The sequence below is a fragment of the Apteryx rowi genome, unplaced genomic scaffold (genome assembly GCF_003343035.1).
Source record: "Apteryx rowi isolate R43461 unplaced genomic scaffold, aptRow1 scaffold_2, whole genome shotgun sequence".
In the NCBI taxonomy this organism is placed as follows: Eukaryota; Metazoa; Chordata; class Aves; order Apterygiformes; family Apterygidae; genus Apteryx; species Apteryx rowi.
Window position 1 is genome coordinate 6,705,370 of NW_020448307.1, and position 20,911 is coordinate 6,726,280.

Here is a 20,911-nt window from a genome sequence, read left to right on the forward strand (position 1 = left end):
TTGTGGCCTGACTTGGGTTTGTACTTCTGCCAAATGAATTTATCTGTTAATCACATTGTGAAGTGTCTATTTTTGGTCAGGTGCTCAAAATGTAGCTCTGATTATGTGATACGGAGGAGATGCTGCATATGGCCCTTGAGTGCCTCTTCATGAGACTATGTCCTGTCTTGGCCCAAAGGATTGAGGCCTGTTTACGTGCTTTTTTGCATGGTTGCTATACCTATTTAAAAACTCTGGATGAATACTTTTTATGTATCAGTTTTGGGCAAGGTTAAATAGTTTTGCTGCAGAGAATTTGAAGGTTCATCTTTTGTTGGGAAGCCAAGTAGGCTGAGAGAACAGGGAAAGGCGTTTCTGTATCCCCTCTTGTGACAGTGGAAGAAATTGGCTCATGTGCTGTAAATAACATTGATCCTACTAAGAAAACTGTGAGCAGCATATCAGAGGGCCCCATGCCTAACAAAATGATGGTAGACAAAAAGCTTAAAGCTAAAAGGGTTTTCTTAGTCCAGTAGTGAATCGATTTATTTTTTCAGTGCTTCTGTTTTTTGAGTTTTGTCAGATGAGAACAGGTTTTTCTTGCCGTGAAAACTCTGTTGGGGCTGCTTGATATGTTCATGGTTTGTTGTCTGACTTGTATCTCTCAATCTCCATGCTATTCTTCCCCCAAAACTGGCTTTAGGTAGAGCCAGACACACAGTGTGAGAACTGTATTTAACAAGTTGATTTTTCTATTTAGAAATTGAGAGCTGAGATGGTATGGAAGAAATGGTACCTCCCAAGAGAAGGTTGCATTATTTGCAGTGCAGTTGTGTGAATGTATTAATTGTGAGAATTTCAGGTTCTGTCACTCGGAAAGGTAAAAATGAATAAATAAACGGTATCGGGATGTATTTCCATTGGCAGAGGAGAAGGAACTTCTAGCTTTTGGCATCTGCAAATTTTTGTAGCACTGTCTTGGGGGAAGGAAGGAGAATGGACCGCTATTACCGAGTAGTTTGTAGGCATATGTAGGTTAGTTTTAAGCTAGTTAGCTGGCTATATTGCAGGCAGTGTAACTATAGTGGCATAAACCTCAGTATAGAGGTATTGCTACCATATCCAGGTATGCTTTTGGCTTTTGTTTTCTAATGTGAAAATTGAACTAGCATGCAAGTGCAGTTGGTAAATAGCTTCTAAAATTCAGATGTCAAGTGTACTGTTAAGAACTGGGTTCAATCTTTCCTCATATGGATAAGCAGATTGTCTTCTTGTGTATGGGTGTTATTGGCTCTCATGTATGGGTAGGATATCTTCCAAATGATCTTAGATTTGGCTGAGGTGAAGCAAGTTTGGAAGCAGTCACCCCAAATTTTTACCTCACTAGTGAAGTTATGCAAGTTTTTCTTTACTTTTCTTCCCTTTATTTTTTATTTTATTTTTGACAAATATAGTTTGAGGTGAAAGAATGACTTTGGCATCAGTTGTTCTAGACAATCAATTCAGAATCGGATATCTGAGCATTGCGATGACCACCGATGCCCGTGCAGATTTGAAAGCTCCTAGGGTGAGAGAGATAGACAGTGCGAGAGTGTGTGATGGATATTAGGGGTCTGTATCTTTATCTAGACTACAGTAAGTGCAGCTTATCAGCATGAATGGGTTAGTCTTAGACTAGTTAACTGTATGTATTGCAAGCGCTGTAGGTGCAACAGCGAAGACCTTTGTACAGATTAATTTCTGGAATACTTGTTCAGCAACGTAGGTGGATTTTTGCAGCCCGCAATGAACTGTGTGCGATTACAGCTGTAGTTCTAGCAAAATCCTGGTTGGCTTGAGTTGTCTATGTGAATTATAATTGCAGCAGTGCCCTCAGTGAGGGCATATTCTATTTTCTTGTATAAATTTGCTTCAGCTGTGAGGAGAATATGTTCAGTGTACGAAGTAAACTTGTACGTCAGTTTTCAGGGAGCATTTTTTTCCTAATGATTTAAAGTTAAGGAGGATCCATTTCCAATCTTTGAGGGATTGACTCATCACACGACCTCGGGCAAGTTACTCATCCACCTTGAGCTTCAGTTTTCCCAGTTGGAATATTAAGCAAACAATAGGAAACTTGCTGAAAGCCAAATGTTGCGATTGAGTTAAAGCTCCCTCGCTCTTTGTTCTTGTTTTGCCTTTTTATGAAAAAGTTAGTTTCCTGTATTCTTTCAAGTCAGTATTTGAAAAATTCTCTTTAATCTGCTACTCCAAGCTGTAGACCTAATATTCAGGTTAAAAAAGAGAGTTCCGGCCTCCTCTTCAAATGTATGCCTCCTCTTACTAAGTCCTCTGCTGATTTCACTGCTATGCTGCCATTTCCATGAAGAGTCTAAAAGATCCTGGTCTCCTGGAAGCTGCAGTCTATCCCTCAGATTAAAAATAAGATTTTGCCATTACCTGTGCAAGCATTAAACTTTTTTTTCCCCTAAGATCAGCTAACAGTAGACTGTTTAAACAAAAATTATCTGTGAAACAGCCTTCTATCCCTAAATCAAAGTGTGGTGTTGCCCAGACAAGTGCTGTAAAATTCTTCTGATAATTTGTGCTGGCTCTACATACTACCTTTTGCTCGAGTGCCGAGATCTTGAGGTTTCCCCTGTTTGTTCTTGGATGAGACGGTTTTCCCCAAGGGTTAGTGGACTGTATATGGAGACTGCAAGTAATATTAAAATAAACATACTTGTCTTGAGGTTTGTTTAATGAGCTGCTTTTCGACTATTTGAAAGAACTGTTGTGCAGCGAACCACAAGGACAGCACAAGGTGGCTTCTTGTGGGGATTCTCCTTCTGTGTCCCCCTGAGGATTGAAAAGGCGTCTCTTACAGGCGGGGGAGCTGGTGGGAGCTCTCCCTCTTTAAACACACTGCTCCACTTGAGCAGCACCTGTGCCCTACAGGTTTGTCTGTGGTGGTGTAGCAATCCCAGGAGAAGCAAAGCAGAACTTTTTTTATAGAATGCACCTGGGGGAAGGAGAAGTTTATAGTCATTTTTGGTGTGTGTATGAATTGCGTTTTCAGGTATTTTTGAGGTCACTGGAAGGAAGTTTACACTTGAAAGACTGTTGCCGGAAACGTGAAGTTGAACAAAGGGTCCCAAACTGGCTGTAAAATTGAGATCCTATTGCTGTTCCCTCTAGTTGCTTCTAGGTGGCACTACAAGAAAAAGAATAGGAGCCTTCACTAGCAAGGAGACAAGCCGACTGGTGCTCTAGCCGTCATTGCGCATGACTAGCAGCTGGCAAATGTAGGAGGGGAAAAAAGAGGAATAAGCTAACTCTGCTGTGATAGAATTGGTGGAGCTCTGAATCACTTCTTAGATAAGCGTGAAACGGACAGCGGTCGCTTGCTGACAAGCTGATCTTGCTTAGTGCCAGAAATGTGATTGTGTATGAAATTTACACAAATCTCCTCCAAAAATTATAATCACAATTAAAAGTGCTCTTTTTCTCCAAGTATTTAAACTTGTGACTGCTTTATAAAGCAGTCCTACAGCACAATTGGACTTTAAATACATTAAACAAATAAAATAGAGGTTTTTTCCTCATGCAAAATTTGAATCTTAACATTCTTCAATATTTTTGCATTTTGAAGAAGAGAAGGCATATGTTCTGGTTCATAGCAATCTCTCAACTTTTTATTGTTTTCAAAGTATTTGTCAGCTTTTGTTTTTATTTGAAGGAGGTGGTTATGTTTGATCTAGTACATACTTGAAGGTTTATCTTAGCAGATTATAGTAAGAATGTCATCTTGTGTGATGACTTGTAAAACAAATCCTATCAAAGCAAAGGTCTAACCTTTTTTAATGTCCCCCCCCAAATGTTGTATTCAGAGTTGAACTATGTTCTGTTGAGAAATAATTATTCTAATGTATGAAATATAACTTTTACATAACTAAATAACTTCTTTGTTTTTAGCAGCTCCATGAGACTGTGAAAAGAAAGCTTGATAGTGCTGCTTCCCCTCAGAATGGAGACCAGCAGAATGGCTATGGTGATGTGTTTTCTGTGTCAAAGAAACTACGTCGTGATGATGGTCTTGGTGGAGTAAGCGGTTCTTCCAATGGAATGCCCCCTGTGTCTCCTCTGCATCATCTTGATAAGAAATCTTCCAGTGGAGATACCTTACAACTCAATGGAAAACATTCAATGGGACTAGATGGCATTAGCAAAAAGTGTCTTCCAGATTCCAACTTGCAGATGAATGGAGGTGGTGATGCTGATGACTCATTTCCTTTGAGTTTGAACAAGGAACTCAAGCAGGAGCCTGTAGATGATCTTCCTTGTATGATTGCTGGAGCAGGGGGTTCTATTTCTCAGAACAACTTGATGCCTGATCTTAATCTTAATGAGCAAGAATGGAAGGAGCTTATCGATGAGCTTAATAGATCAGTGCCTGATGAAGACATGAAGGATCTCTTTAATGAAGACTTTGAAGAGAAAAAGGATGCAGATTCTTCAAATTCAGCTGCCCAGACTCCATTGCCACAGGATATTAACATAAAGACTGAGTTTTCCCCAGCAGCCTTTGAACAGGAGCAGATGGGGTCTCCACAGGTTAGATCCACTTCTTCAGGTTCAGCATTTATTGGTGCTGCTTCTGTACCTGTAAGTGCTGCTTCTCCAGCAGTTGGTAGTTCTCAGGCTATGTTTCAGCCTTCCAGTCAGTCAATGACTGAAAATCCAAACCAGCCCATGATGCAGGCATCAAACCACTCTCAGAATGTCCAGAGGCCTCTCCCTAATGTGTTGTTACCTGGGAAGGGCACAGGAAGTGCTAAAGAAATGTCTTCTGCTCATCAGCTTCAACAGATTGCTGCCAAGCAGAAGAGAGACCAGATGTTGCAGAACCAGCAACAAGCTTCACAAGTCCACCAAACGAATCAGATGTCTAGCTGGCAACAGTCTGGGCCTTCTCACAGTCCACTGGCTGTCCCATATACCATGGAAAATCCCACCAGTCCTTCAGTTTACCAGCCAGACTTCAACAATCAGAAGCTCATGATGTCTAATATGGGAAATAAAAGTTCACCAAGAGCTGGAGGCAATTACCATGTGAGTATGCTGGGTCATCAGCAAAACAGCTTGAACCAGAACCCTGTGAACAGTCAAGGCTCTATGCTAGACTATGGAAACACCAAGCCTCTTTCACATTACAAAGTGGAATGTGAACAGGGAGTTACAGTACCTGCTCAGAACAAGACTTCCATGTTGGCTTACATACAACAACGCCAGCAGCCACCGCTGCCTCATGTGGGCGATGACCAAAACGGGATGATCCTGCTGAAACCGAAGTCTGGAAACATTGCCTACCGACCTCTCCTGCCACACAGTCAGGTGAATATGCTGATTTTTGTTACCTTTGTTCAGTAGATTTAAGGTTCTGCAAGAGGTTGTTGGATAGGTAAGGTTAGAGTACAGATTACTTAGTGATATTTCAGAACAGTTGCTGCTTGTTTTTAAAGTAGAAATTTAGACTATGCAATAAGCTGAGAAAAGAATCGAGAACTGTATTTTCTGCTGAGGTCAGTTTTTAATATCCCATTCTAAGTCATGCTGGTAACTTGTGATTTCCAGCTTAGTATACTTTGTGGGCAGCAAATTTTGTCACACTTTGTAGAAGTTACTACTTGCAAAGATAAATAGATTCTTTGTAAACTTTTGCCTAAAATAACTTGCATAAAACTGTGGTGTTAAACAACATTCTCAAAGAAGCCTTGCTTTCTTTACCTTCTTTTCAGTCCCTGACTTCTGTCAGAGTTGACTTACTATAAACAGATGTGTCTTGAGTTGCTTTTCTTTGAAGAGGGGTGAGAGCTGCATTGCTTTCTCTGGGGGATGTTCCTTGGGCCTTTTCAAATCTAAGAATTCGTACATGTTAAATCGATAGGAATTGGGGAAGCATGGGAAGGGATCTATCTTTAAGAATGAAGTTAATAGTAATGTTTGTGTGCCAAAGTAATATGCTTCAGGTTTTTTTCCATGTAAAGAAGTGTTGGTTGTGCTTGTTTGCCTTATGATATATAAAGGACTTTGCAATAGTAAATACCAATGTACACCTGGTATTGCAGGTATCCTGCAGGTGAAATCTATGCAGTGGATGGAGGGGAAGAGACTTGGAAATTTGTAATTTGTGCCTGTAGTGCACATACTGGATGACTTTTTGAGAGGGGAAGAAAGGTCTCTGTTATAAGGATTAAAACTCCTCTAGCAAAAGGTGTTGGAGCTCCTACTCTAGCTTTGTTTCCTCAGTAAGGCAAAGCAAAAAAAACAGTGACGGAAATATCTGTTAATCTGTCAGAAAGATCACACTGATGTAAAAATAAAAATGAGACTAATGTATGCTTTGTAAGACACAGATAAGTTAAATCTCCTTAAAATATATGGGAAACAAAAATCTTAATATTTTGGTGGAATACGAAGGGGAAGGGTTGTGGTGATTGTGTGTCACATCTCTCACTGAGAACCTTGAAGGTGACCTTACAAACATGTTGCCGCACTTGCACTGGAATAACAAAAATATTAATCAACACTTCTGGAGAATTTGTCAAAAGCTTGCATATAGAACAACTCAGACAACATGGCACTATCTATATTTGGCTCATGATTTCTGATGAAACTGCAAGGAGTAAAAAGCAACAGCCCAGCCCATTAGCTAAATTCTAATCTTGAAAGTGATATTTGTTAGCATAATTAGAGTTGAGGCTGAACTGCACTAAAAAAAATGACAAAAATTGCCAGTTAAATTTCAAATGGATTTGCTGGTACAGAGAGGACAATATCAAGTCTTAATTGCTTCATGTTATTTTTACTTAGTGGTAATTGATTCCCCCTCCCCCCCCCAATTTCTCTTCTCCTGAAAAAGCAGACACTTGTGAAGAAAAACAATAAAACTAGGTTAACTCTGTAGTAGTATTTCTGCGGAAGGTAGTAGCGATTGCGTTGTTGGAAAAGATGTGTTAGACCCTTCATTTTGGTCACTGATAAGCCTTCCTCCCCTTCGCCTGCAAATATTAAATACTGTGTTACTAACAAAAGCAACCTCAAGGGGAGAGGCATAAACACTTGCTGAATTAAATAGTGTCAGAAAAGGTAGGATTTAAATATTTTGCATAAAGATAATTTAAAACGGTGTTTGAAATCCTGCTACTGAAGTTAACTGAAGCTGGTGGATTTGAAGAGCTATTTGTAACTGGGAGTATTCCTCTTGCTGATTAGAAGCATACAAAGCTATACGCGTCTGTCTGAGTTGGAATTTGGGAATACGGTAAGTGAGATTGAAGTTAACACCTCTTTTCCTGGATGTTGTGGAGCTTGTGACATTAACTTCAAGCTCTCGCTTTTATGTCTGGCGCTTGATAAATGAGGCTTTGGCTGTCTTTGAGCTGAACTGAAAACTGTGTGACACTTTGCCTCATCCCTCAGCTTCATAAATGGAGAAGTTATTGCATAAAGATGGCAATATAGGGAACTGTTCCAATTTTTATTAAATAGTTGTGTGAATGCACAAAAAAGCAATAATTGCCATTTTTTGTTTTCTTGAGGATATAAGATGATTCCCCTCCCTGTATATACTTTATAAAGTCCATCTGCTTTATCCTGTCAAAAGATAGAGTAATACACGTTGTGGTTTTCGCTATGAAAGTGACTTTGCTCATCTGCATAACTATGTGAGATTTGTAAAGTCTGGAGAGCTAACCTTTCTGTAACTCGTGTCACTTTTTGTATTCTGCAGGATCAAAACCCTTCTCCTAATGTTCCTCGTGTTCCTGTTTCTGTCCCGGGCCCTGGCGTCGGTGCCCAGCCTCCCACAGTGTCTATGGCAGGCAACCACAGCAGCACGCAGTATCTCAGCAATCAGCAGCAAGCAGCAGTGATGAAGCAACACCAAATGCTGATGGACCAGCAGAAGCAAAGGGAGCAGCAACAAAAGCACTTGCTCATGGAGCAACAGAAGCAGCAATTCCTAATGGGGCAGAGACAGCAACATCTTCTAGCTGAGCAGGTAAGAGGCCTCAGTCTTTTGTCTTTGCGCTGATTCACTGTGGTGGACTGAAGCAGCACTTGAAATCTTGCAGGACAGTTATCACCTTGCAAAACAGGGAATGTAAACTACAAGGCATTTTGGTGTCATAAAAGTAATTGCTGTTTTATACGCTTATATAAGAGTATCTCAAATGCATTTAACTGCTGAGGCTTAGTTTCTCTGCTGTTACAAGACTCAGTTGTGAATGAAGAGTATAAAACAGGTGGAATTTCGTTGTGAGGAAATGCAAGACAGTAACTGCAGGGAGAGGAGGTATCATACCAGTGATGGTGTGATTCTTCGTGAAGGAAGACAGGCAAATGAAATCAGAGCAAAACAAAAGACAAGGTTGGGATACTGTTGATTGCTTCCATTCAGAGCTCTGGAAGCATATGAGTTTAGATGGACTCTGTAAGCTGAATATGCCTTCTGCTTTCTTCTGTGTAAGTGCCACAGCAGTAATGTTTCAGATTTTGAAATGTCTTTCATTTGTTTTTTTGGGGGAAATTGATTAACCAACTAATTAACTCTGCTACCCTTTAGACTGTGCAGAAAGGTGCTTCTGTGTCTCTTGGAAACAGCCTCCTTGGGTAAACCTATCTAAGCTTTAAACCTTTTGCAAGTCTTTCTGCTGGAAATCAGCCCAGAGGGCCTTAATTCCCATTATCTGTGCTTTTCTGCGTCCTTGAAAAAAACCATGCAGGCCTGTTCCAGCTACTATATGTACAAAGAAATTACCAATGTCTAGTATGGAGGAAGTGGGAAATTAATTTCCCAAAGAAGTGTGAGACCCAGGGAGAACCTGCTATTTACATCTTCGGGGGGGGGGGGAGTAATGATCTGTACTGCTGAGAAGTGTTGTCTTTGAGGATAATGAAGAAAAGAGCCAATGATATAAAGAAAAGCCAATGAACTGCATATATGCCTAAGAATAAAAAAAGTACCTTGAAATACTCTGGACTCCTTCAAATAATAACGGTTGGAAATATGTCATTTCCTTAGTTTAAAGCACTGTTAGAAGCTGAGAAATTTAAACGTATTCAGCTTTTAAAGTTGGGAGTTGTCCTGGTAGGTAGGATTTTCACTATAATAATAGTGTGGAAAATAGAGATGGAGAGAGAAGGTTGGGTAATGATTGCTGGAAAAAAGTTAGCTTTTACTGAGGTAACTGTCTATCAGAAGCTTTATTTAAGAAAGGAGGAAATGACACTTTTCTCCAAACTGAAAATATATGTGAAATCTTGAATGAGGAGAGTCTGCAGCATTGTGGGGCTATAGTTATGACAAGTCCTGGCTAATCTCTTTTCTGACCATGTGTGATACTTTGGTTGGAACTAAGACTAGATTGAGCACTGTTGCTAATTTGGAGCCAGAAAAGCCCCTTCAGTTCTTGACCCAGTATAAAACATGAGATTATCACTGGCCATACATTTACTTTAATTAAAAATGCATACTACAGACTGAGCTAAAGGAATATTGTGGTGGAAAAAATACTGCGCGCTGTGAATACGCTCTCAGAGTCTGTGAAAGCCAATGCCCAAATCATCACTGAACTCAGACTTATTGTATGATTTCTGTATGATCTATTAACTCATTTATAAATCCAGCACTTTCTTTTTAGTAAATCATTCAGTTCTTTGGTGCTTTCTACGTTAGTATCAAATGATAAAAATTACCGGTACTCATACTCTCCCAAAATGTGGACAAACAGGTGCCCTTCGAAAGAAGCTGGAGAGGCAAGATGGGATGTTGGCATCCTGTTTGTATTTGTGTGGCACTGATGAATGGGTGATATGCAGCGTCTGGTTGAGCTGTGACTCGGCTTTCTTGGCTAAGTAATGCACTTAGTCTGATACTGATATCAAACCTCTGAATATCAGAGCTCTTAACAGAAATGTGGTGTATTAACAGGGTGATAAGTAACATCTCTCATAGCACTGACATTTTTTTCTCCTTCCTATTTCCTACCTCTTAGCCAGAAATACAGTATGTGTTGCTATAGTGAATATCGGTATTAAAACGTGATTTCTGTCCTAGTTCCGATGACTGCGATTAACTTGTATCTTTGTACAGTGATGCTGAGACTTGAAACCCAAATGAAGGAGCAGCTTTGCTTTGGAGCTCCTCGCGGATCAGGCTTGGATACTGCATTTGTGATGTTCCTTGCTCTTGCCCTGCCCAGTCACCCTCGATCGTGTTAACATTCTAATTTGATATTTGATTCTTCAGATGCGTGTGATAGTGGAAGCAGCTTTACAAAAAGGCTTCTGAAACAGTTGGTCTCTATTTTGCAAGAGAACCATCGTTTCCAGCAACTTCAGTGCCCTTCCCTGCCGCTCTGAAGCTTTCTTTGCATTTGCTGTTCTGCAGCCTTTTCTGCTGAGCCAGACATCTTGAGTTCAGTCTTTCCTGTAGATCTGTGGCATCTCTCCCTGGCTTCTGTGGTCAGCCTCTTTCAGGTTTGACTGGTCCTGCAGGCGGCAAGGCCTTTCTGTGAAGGAGCCCGCGCTCTTCGTTCCTCTGCGTGTCTCAACAACTTCTTAGCTGTAGATGTTTTAAAAGCATGGTGGGGACATGTATCTGCTAATTTGCTACATTGTGCTAGTCTCTTTTTTTTTTTAAAGGCTTATTGCTTGCTCCTTTGCAAGTACTCTTGGAAGGGAATTTGTCCCCTTCTATGCCCTGTGCAGCCTTTAGATTAGCAGGCAGCTGAGCACTGTATCACTTCTTAGTTCTCCCAAAACTTAGTCTGATTGAATCTCATCTCTGGAATAAAAACCAGAAATGCTACCCCTTATGTTTCATATTGTAAAAGCAGCCTTCTGGCTGTTTAACAGCACACTAAGATCTTGATGGTGTGGTCTCATGCAGCCTTTCGCACACATGTGCTCTCTCCCTTCCTTCCCCCAAAGGCTTAAAACTTCCTTTTGCCCCCAAATATTTCTTATAGAAGGTTTGCTCGTTTTGTTTTTCTGATAGATTTATTATAACTTAGGTGCAGATTGGATACTTTGAAGAAGCCAAATTATTTTGAATCATTACTAGATTTTGTTTCAGTTGAATTAGTGAATTGTTAACAAAATGGTTTTGAACAGTGATTCCAAATCTGATAGAGCTTCTGTTACAAACTTAGTTGTGCAGTTACCCAGAATCTTCTAGGAAAACCTGTGGTGTATAAGAATGTGGGTTTGTATTTTGTTTTTTTGAAAACAAAGGCTGGAAAATATTTATATCTTCATTTTTTACTCTTCTTTGTGACACTGATATATTTGACTTGTACTTTTATTTTAGGTATCTTGTTAAAATTAAATAAATTGGTATGGGGGCAAGGAGCAAAAAGTATATGTGAATCTTTTTATATGTGCTCGCTTTTGCTCTCTTTCTTTGTACCAGTTAGTGTCTTTAGAGGATTTCTGAAAATGTCTGTTGAATATATCGCTGATTGAAAGGCTAACCTCCCTGATTTTGCAGTGTTTTGAAGAACTCAGATATGCATTGCAATAGCTTCTGCAATGCACGTCGTTGTCGTCTTGTCTCAAAGTTCCTAGTTTTGACCTTTATCAGAGTAAACTGACTGTTTGAACCTTCAGAAAAAACAAACTTCTGAATTGACTTTTAGYGCTGCTGAAACCCCTGTAATTACCAGCTCCTTGTAAAAGTATGCAGATCTCTTGATCCTTATCTAAGGGCGTGGCCCTTGGAAAAAGCTTCACTTGTTTTCTAAATCTCTTGTATTGGACCTCTCCTAGGAGAAACAGCGGCACCAGCAAGAGCAGCAGCTGCAGCGGCACCTGACTCGACCACCTCCCCAGTATCAGGATCAGCCACAGAATCCGTACCAGCAACAGGTTGGACAGTTCACAGGTAAACAGATGCGGCAATTGAATTAGTGGCAAAAATATATATATAAAAGGACTAAAAGCAAGGTTCTTCAAAGTTCCTGAACTGGATAGCTTTTAATTTAGTGCATCATCTTGCTGTGTCATTGTGCCTTAATGTTTTGAGCTATATTGCGATTCAGTTGAAAACGATCAGCCTCCTTTGTCCCTGGTACCTTGTTTAGGTCAACTTACACTGCTGATTCTTTAGTTTTGCTTTGGAAATGGGTAAAATTCTTAAGTACCTTCATTTTTCTAAAGGTCTTTTTATATTCCCCCCTTCCCTTTACAGACTGTAAATTCTCCTTAACTTTCTTGCATTTGTGTGATGTTAGGATTCATTTTTTTCTGAAACCTAGCATCACTTCTGCTTGTATTTACCACAGACCCTCATTAACAAAAAACACATGATTTATTATTTCCTTCACCTACCAGGATGAATTTCAAACTCTTAACGTTTTACCCCTGCTGTCTTTAGAGGGGAATGCAAGCTCTAATTCTCTTCATTACATATTGGTATCCTGTGTGGGTTTTTTGTAGAACTTTGCTATGTATTTAGTGTACTAACACTGATAAATAAAAGACGTTGTTACCGTTAAGCTAAAATAGCATTATGAATGTGGAAGAACTAGAGAGCAGTAAAAAAAAAAAAAACAAAAAAAACCCTCATCTCCTTACCTGACAAATCCTTACCTAACAGGATACCCAGAAGCTGCTTCTTTCTCTTTTTTTCTGAGTAAACCAAAAGTACAGAAAATGCACTTATTCCTGTCCTTCTATTGCCTTGCTCTTATATCCCCCCAGAAATTAACACTGAAGGTGAAAGACGCAAGTAGCAACATAACCTCATTCTTGCAGTGTTCGTGACTATGCAGTGCCTAGTAGAGCTGTAGCTGGGTTTTGTTACTTAACTGAGAAAACCTGATACCCATAGAAAGGGGATTGCGTGTTAACAGTGATAAGTATCATCCTTCAAACACTGCACTGAAATATTTTTGCCACCAGCTTTTTTACAGAAATACAAGGGTAGGTCTGTTAGAATACATGTTGCCCTAATGAATATCAATATATTAAAATTTTTCCTGGTCATAATGACTATAACCATTCTTACATCTCACATCCTTGTATGTGTACTTCCTCTTCACTGTACCGTTCCAGTAAGACTCCTCGTTCTTTTCTGTAACACTGTTGCTTTTACAGTRTGCTTTGATAACTAATTTGAATCAGTGAAGAGCTAATGTTCTTCAATTCTCTTAAAATACAAAAATTCTGCAGTTGGAAAGAGAGAARGTACTAGTGTAGGTAAGTTTCCCTTAGTTGACTCTAAGAGGTGTATGTTTGCAGTTAGGTGCATTTTACTTCACAGGCTTTTCTGTGTCCCCCCACCATTGGTTTCTTTAAGTACGGGGGCTCTCTTCCACAACAAGAACATTTTTACTCAGCGTTGACAAGGGCAAAGGTCTTTTGGTTTCTTTTTGGTTTGCTGAGAAGACTTACTTTTGCAAATCATCCTGTGTGATTATCAGTCTTTGCATGTTAACACAGTGAATGATTCACCATGGAAATCCCAAAGATACTTGACAAAAAATTGCTGAAAGTTATATGAAGCAGCAGAACTTCCTGGAGTTATGAAAGTGTAGGGCTGGAAATACCACAGTGGTACAATAYGAGATAGGTTGTGTATGCACAGAATAACTGACAATGTATGTGCAGTAAGGTGTTTTTAAGAGCCTGGTGTATTGTGCATGCACTTTGAAGTATGTGTGTATGCTTCTGTTCACAAAGAAATATTGGGGTCCTACTTTTAAACCTTTTTTTTCAGAATAATGCTGAACTCTCAGAAGTGACATTCAAATTTTTTAGGATGTTGTTATATCTGTGTTTGAGATCAAGTTGGAGGTGCTAACTGGGGCAGCAATTGACACTCTTTTCTTCTTTAATTGAAGTACTGCTGTCTGTCAGTTCCATAAATTGGTTTATATAAATGCAGCTGCACCTCCTTTCTGGAGTATAGGGTTGGCAGACCTAGACTGGCTTTGGTTGAACCAAGATAGTTAATATACAAAACATTTTTTTGTGTTTCAGGGTCATCTTCAGCCATGCCTGGGGTAAGTAATTTAGGACAGTCCAACTCGAGCAGTCCACGGATGTTTCCTCAGACCCAGAACATGATCCAGATGGGACCTGGACACAGTTCTGTTCCTCCGCTCCAGGCAGGCTCCAGTCAGCAGGATCGGGGTGTGACTCAGTATAACAGTATGCAAAACATGCAGCGCGGGGGATTGTACAACTTGGCGTCTGGTATGACGCAGATGGTTCCACAGCATGCAGCTCAAAGTGCCAACGGACAGCCACCAATGCAGAGACAAGGCAGCTTGGGCCAGGGTGCTGCTGTTCCTGCTGGGTATGGGCAGAATACTTTAGCAAACTCAAGTATTTCTCAGCAGCACAATAAAGGTGCACTGAATCCGACTTTATCTAAGCCACAGATGGCAAGAGTACCAGCTGCTATGGGGGCTCAAAATCCATCTTGGCAACACCAAGGTATCCCTAATATTAACAGCCAGACGCAAGGAAATGGTGGCTTAGGACCATTTACTGCCAGCTCCTCTTTCCACATGCAACAAACTCATCTAAAGATGGCCAACCAACAGTTTGCTCAAGGAATGCCTCAGGTAAGCCTAAGCACCAGCAGACCGATGACCTCTATGAATGCTGCTGTTTCTGGGCAGATGTTGTCGTCATCTTTAGGCGCACAGCAGCGGACAAACCCGCCTACGCAGCAGCAGGTACCCTCGCAGCAAGTCTTGCCTGGCATGAACCAAACTGTTCCAGATCTGACTGCTTTCAACCAGAATCCAAATCAGCAACTGCCCAATAGAGGTAATCTGCACTGTAGCCAAGGGTACCCTGTGAGGACAACCAGTCAAGAGCTGCCTTTTGCCTACAGCAGCCAGTCAGGCAATAATGGACTTCAGAACTTAACTGGTGACACAGATCTGATAGACTCTTTGCTGAAAAACAGGACTTCAGAGGAGTGGATGAATGATTTGGATGAGTTGTTAGGAACTCATTAAAATGGGGCTGGGGGGTACTTTTTTTTTAATTATTTCATGGAATATAAATGACACTTGGACCAAAAAACCTGTGGCATTGAGGAGACTTGCAGGCATTAGAGGTAAATGGTTGGGAAAGGGACTGGAGCTGCTTCTCAATGAGCGTTGATGTAGGGTAATGGTGCACCCAAGCAGGTCTGCAGGAATAGTGCGTTTTATCTTGATGTCTCTAGGTTGTCGCACATCTGAACAGGTCAAACAGAATCGTGCGTGTCCTAGCCAGCCTTTCAGAAATCTCACTTGCAGTGTTCTGAAACTAATTTTTTTTAATTATTTAAAAATAAAATTCCACAGAAATAGTTCAGAAAGAAAGCAAATAGTTGCACAAATTGTGGTTAGGGCTTAGTCTCCTGCAGCTATTACTTGCGATCATTATTGTTCATAGCTTGACATGCTATTACAGTACTTTCCATCGAACTTCTTACTTTTTATTTGAGAAGAGGGTGTATGCGACTGAGTACGCTTGCAAGATGTTTTCAGTTGTTTCTTTTTTCATCGCTGAAGCGTGTGCCTGTACTCTCAATAAGCAAGTGATATTTCACAGTAAATGTTTCTAGATGCTGGTGATAGATGAAAGAAAGTATTAAAACCTGGCCAGTTAGCCTAGGTAGTCTTCTTAATAGATTGTAGTCTTTTAAGCTGCAATTTGCACTCTGTTTTAGAGGGGCACAGTTCTTGGCTTATACCTTGCTGTGTTTAAAGGGGGAATTTCTTATGGGAGAACTTTTTAAACTATAGTAGGTTTAACATGAATTGTAAAGCCATTTACTTTGCACCTGTTTCTTCATAACTTATTTCCAAAGGTAGTTGTATTTAAATGAAGGCTTTGCTTCATGACAGTTCATCTTGTTGTTTCTTTGTTGTAAAAAGTAAAACTAACTTTTGAGATCAATTCATTTCCCAAAAGTTACCAGTGACATCATGAGCACAAGACTTTGTCACTTCAGGATAAAATGAGGAAAAAAGAATTTGGCTGAGAGGTGAAAAGTCCTTATCAGCAATAATAGCACAGGCAGCCTGGGAGCTTGTTGTCAGGATTGATCCAATATGGAAGTCTCCCCCCTTTAAATACCTTTTTTTTTTTTTTTTTTTTTAATACTGGGTTATGAGTTTGATAATCTTTCTATTAACAGGTGGGTTTACTTCTTTAATATCCCTTGAGGCAGATGCTGGTTCTTCAGCTCGGCCCAAGGAGACCCTCTCATTCGCATGTTGGGGTCAGTCCCAGAAAGGACAAAAACACAGTGGGAGCGGTCAGCGTTCCAAAGTCCTTACTTTCTACCAAAAAATCCCCTATCCACCAACAAACCACCTTGCCTTAACGTTTATTTTAAAATGAAAATAAAGTTGAAAGCTTTTGTTTTAAATGCACAAATACCTCTTCCCTTTCTAAATCCGCTTTTTTTTTTTTTGGAAAAATCCTTTAAATTTTCTAACCAAACCTAGCATTGTGATTTAAAAGCAATTTCCTTCAACACAGACTGGCTTCTTCAGGAGTTTTCTGCACTGCAGAGAAATGAGAGGATTTTTTTTTTTTCCAGAATGGGAGAGGGGAAGTGAAGGATAACATTGAATTCGAAGAAGGAAAATATTTTACTGTATCTGCAGCTTCTTTATCAGACAATTTGCACTTTTAAAAACTGCTTTTTAACACTAATATTTTAACCCTTTCCAAATATGCATGGAACATGGTTTGTCCTACACACTTACCTAGTGTGAATTAGTTATGCTCTGTTAAACAGATTTGATATTGTATCATGTTGAACTGTTGGTGAAAAATGTGCATTGATCAGTGGATCCCACCATTGAATAGTGGATAAAACTTCACTGAAGCAGACTTAAACCCTCGTAGAGCTTTTGGAAAGATAACAAATAGTTTGTCTTTGGATGGGAAAATGGAAGTGTTAGTGACTTTGGTTGTTGACACTCTTCTGATATTTTCTAGAATAAGTAGTTGATATGCAAATAATGATGCTAATTTTTCTTATATCGGCAATCTAAGAAAAGAGCTAGTGAGTTTGGTTTACTATTAAGTTGAACCAAAAACTGGTCCAAGGTAAGTGTCATTAGAAGAGTATAGATAAACTAGCAATGGCAGGGGAAGGAGTATTTGCTGTATTTTTATTTTTAAGGGTTAACTTTGCACCAGTGTGCCTTCCCTTCCTTTTGGGGGTGCTTGGGACCTCATAATTTCAAGTGGCATCCCGCAGTGTCACTTTTTTTCTCCCCCTTACAAACACTTCAGAGAAATGACAGGGTAGCAGGACTTGGATTTTCTTTCTTCCCTGTTTAGATTGTGGTGAAATCTGCTACATACTCCAGTGGATTTTGCACGCAGACTGTATTTCTGAATACGTCAAAATACAATCCATCCAGTTGTGATTTCATAATTGGAGGGAAAGAACATCTGCTGTTTGCATTATTACTACCAAAAAGGCAGTCCAGCTAAATGTCCAGGAAAATGCAGATGTACTCTTTCCTCCACCGTTTCTGGAAGCTAAGGTGGATATTGCTCTGCTTGACCAGAGGGTTTGTTCAGGACGGTATCTAGATTTGATGACAGGGCCTTGTCTATAGTGGTCGTGGTACTGTTGAACTAAATTTAAGTGCGATTGTAGGCAAACTGGCTTGTAATGCCCATTGGTCTTTGTATGTGAACAGGATCCTAACAGTGTTTAACCTGGTAGAAAAAAAACAGCCCTTACTTCTGGTTTTGGTCCTTGTCCACATAATATGATCAGACTATTAAAAAATATGGTATCACTGTAACAATGTTGAAACAGTTCAATGGAAATGAAAATATGGTTTAGATGCGCATAGGTGCGTGGATAGGGCTGGGCTTCGCCTTTATGCCCTCTCACATGTAGCTGTCTGTATATGCACTTGGGCTTTCCATTTGCTGCAGCTTCAGAGCAATAAAACGTAGCTCCCCTGAACTTTACCTAGCCAGCCGCCCATGGCTTTATTTATAAACTGCGGTTTTGGCTGGGTAGGAAAGGTGAGAGTGTCACTGTGCAACATCCACTGCCTTCCAAAAACCACAATTCAATTGAAAAGGGTGCTCAAAATTTTGTTATACACATTTCCTTTGTGTAAATAAATGTTTACAATTTTATATTAAAGATTTGAATAAGAGTTAGATCTTCTGACTGTATATTTTTTACTTTTTATAGATTTTAAAACTATAATTCTTTATATATGTGTTTGGGGGGGTATTATGGTAAGTTTTATGCTTGTAAATGGAGAACAGTTGAATTTGCTAACCTTTATGATTTTTTTGTCATTGAAATGTATAAAGAGTCCATTAATCCCCTTATTCTTTTACTACAGTTACTGGTGCACACCAAAAAAATCCTTCACTTCTGTTTTATCATTATAAAATAAATATTTTGCTAGTGTATTAAACACATGGTGTGACTTCATACATTTGTGTAAACTGAGCAGAGTTCTGCATTGTTGTACCTAGCGAGATGGTTTCCTTCATCCCAATACAGAATTCTGGTTAGCCAGTTACTCAGATTCTTCTGCCATGTCTTACCAATTTTTATGATTTCAGGAAGTCCATTTAAACAGGCCAATACTGGATTAAAAGATAGGCTTTAAAAAGCTTTACTTCAAAACAAGGCTTAACTTTAAGCCATACCTGCTGTTTCTTGACTGTTGTCTCTTTTAATGCAATTAAAGACGTTAAGCTAGGAAATATGTCTGCAGAGGATACTGTTATTAAGCATTATTTTACTCTTATTTCTAAATTTAAAAGTGGAAAAAAAATCAACAGTTTCTCAGGACTCGCATGTGCAAAATCATAGATTAAGTAGTTCCAAAAATATGCTCAGATTCCCTCAAAATAGCAGGCCTTAAAGATTCGAATTTATTTCCATGAGATTTGCAAAAAGATAAAGATAATGTTAATTTTGAAGTAAGCAGATTGCACAAAAAAGTGAGAAATGAGACACGTACTACAGGCATAGGTTCATGTTTCTGAACAAGAGCCAAAATACATGGCAGCAAGTTACATGAAGATTTTGGATTAAAGTTGACATGTAAAGGTCACTGACTCACTATATAGGGTTGATGGGTTGAAGAAGCTGTGGAAAAATTATTCCAAAATATCTTTCAGACCTTGTTAGACTGTTGAGCCTCTGTTAAGATAGAGCTTGTGTATGTTGGTTAGAATAGAAGTAAAGCAAAAATCTTTGGCTCCATCATTGTCCAAAGGACTCTGGCTTTCGCTGCTGTAAGTTTGGATGTTAATATGTTCTTGTTATCATCAAGTAGTCATCAATTTATTACTTGATGAATTACTCCAATGAACTGAACATTTCAAAGCAATTCTCCTAACAGTGAATCACATCACTTGGAGCAGACCTGAAAATTCTTTTTTTGTGTGTAGCATTTCCTGTTTGTCAAGTGTAATTTCTAACTGATGGTATCTAGCTTTCTGAGGTTCTAAACTAGCATCTCAGATATCCAACCACAGATTTAGCAATAGTGATAAGGAAAAATTTGCGAAGTATGGCGGATGTGTTTCTTGCCAAGGTTGTATTCATCTTGCATGTTAGAGCAACTTCAGCCATCCTTCTGCGTAGTAACAATTTTAGTCAACTGCAAACACTGAAGGATCATTCCCCAAGGCCCGAACCGAAGGGTGTTATTGTATGGCTATTGTGTTTAAAGCCCCAGCTTAGAGATTTCAAACTTCTTCCACGAAGTGCACCCTGAATTGCTTGAGTGTATTTCCTTCTCCTTTACGAGTTTTGAGTTGTGTTTGGAGGGAGGAGGGGGAATGTAACTTCTAAAGCTTAGAAAGAATCAAATGCAATAATAAGTTATAATACTAATACCAGGGTGGCCACTTGTAGCCTACAGGAACTGTTGTTACTTTAACTTTTGCTTTATTGTGCCATTAAAGGTATTAAATTTTATTTAATGTTGAGCAAAATGGGAACTTCCTAAAGTGTCATCGTGTTGGAAGTACATTTGCACATACATGTTTTCCCAAAGATTTTAAGGAGTCAGTAGCAGCTTCTGAGATCAATCTCTGCTCTGAAACAAATCCCCCCCTCCTTTTTTTCTTCCTCCCTCTTGATGTGATTTTCCTGAGGCTAATACAAATCCAKAATGTAAGTGATTTCTAAAGCTTGAACTGGTTGTTGAAATGGTGTAAGCCAAAGTAGACTCTCGGTGACATTCCCCCTCTGATTTTTATATTAGAGACCTCAAATGAAAATCTTGGGTCACCAATAGATTTCATGAACTAGAAATATGAATTTAGCCTCCAATCTGGGTCTGCTAGGAGACTGGAGGGACAAAAGCTGCATTGCATGAGTATTCTGCTGAGGTAGGGAGTGATTTGCTCTTTTACCCAGGTGTTTTACAAACATGTACAGTTGTATGTTTGAATTAACTGGAAAGATTACTTTCCAGAAACTTGGTAAGGTGTCACAGTGGGATTTTGAAGAGATGAAGATCTAAAATAGACATAAAACTTCTAGCATCCCACTCAAGAGAAACTGCAAGTCTCTTGCTGGTATCATGTACAAATTCTGTATCAAGATAACTGTGTTTGTGTGTGTATACATGGAGAGTCGGAGAGAAATGCAGTGGCACAAGCGGATCAAGTTTCTCAAGGGAGAAACTTAGGTTGATAATGAGTAATACCCTTTTCCTCCTTTTTTGGGTCCAAAAACTTTGAAGTCAGAGTAGCCTTTTATTTATATACCATGTTTTGGATCAAGTTTGCTAACACTTTAACCGATACATATCTTGCCTTTGTGGACTAGGGAGAAAAGTTATTCAGGGCTAAGGTACTTCCATTTTTCAAGCTTTACATTTGACAATATAATTTTAGCCTGATGTCAATTTAACATTTCTGA

The 20,911-nt window shown here is 39.4% G+C and overlaps 2 protein-coding genes across 3 annotated transcripts in view; both read left to right on the forward strand.

Annotated features, from left to right (window-relative positions):
• Positions 1 to 18,442, forward strand: MAML1 (mastermind like transcriptional coactivator 1). The gene is made up of 4 exons (XM_026063463.1): positions 1 to 5,352; positions 7,751 to 8,020; positions 11,791 to 11,905; positions 14,005 to 18,442. Exons 1-4 carry the CDS (start codon positions 4,084 to 4,086, stop codon positions 14,994 to 14,996), a joined length of 2,646 nt encoding a protein of 881 aa, XP_025919248.1. The 5' UTR covers positions 1 to 4,083; the 3' UTR covers positions 14,997 to 18,442.
• The window catches only part of LTC4S (leukotriene C4 synthase), a 17,130-nt gene continuing 11,207 nt past the window's right edge, over positions 14,989 to 20,911 (forward strand). The window contains exon 1 of one of the 2 annotated variants that reach the window (XM_026063467.1): positions 14,989 to 15,097. In XM_026063467.1, coding sequence (XP_025919252.1) covers positions 14,998 to 15,097 — 100 coding nt within the window. In that variant the 5' untranslated portion in view covers positions 14,989 to 14,997. The remainder of the gene's footprint in view (positions 15,098 to 20,911) is intronic. The other variant, XM_026063468.1, reaches the window with a different exon arrangement.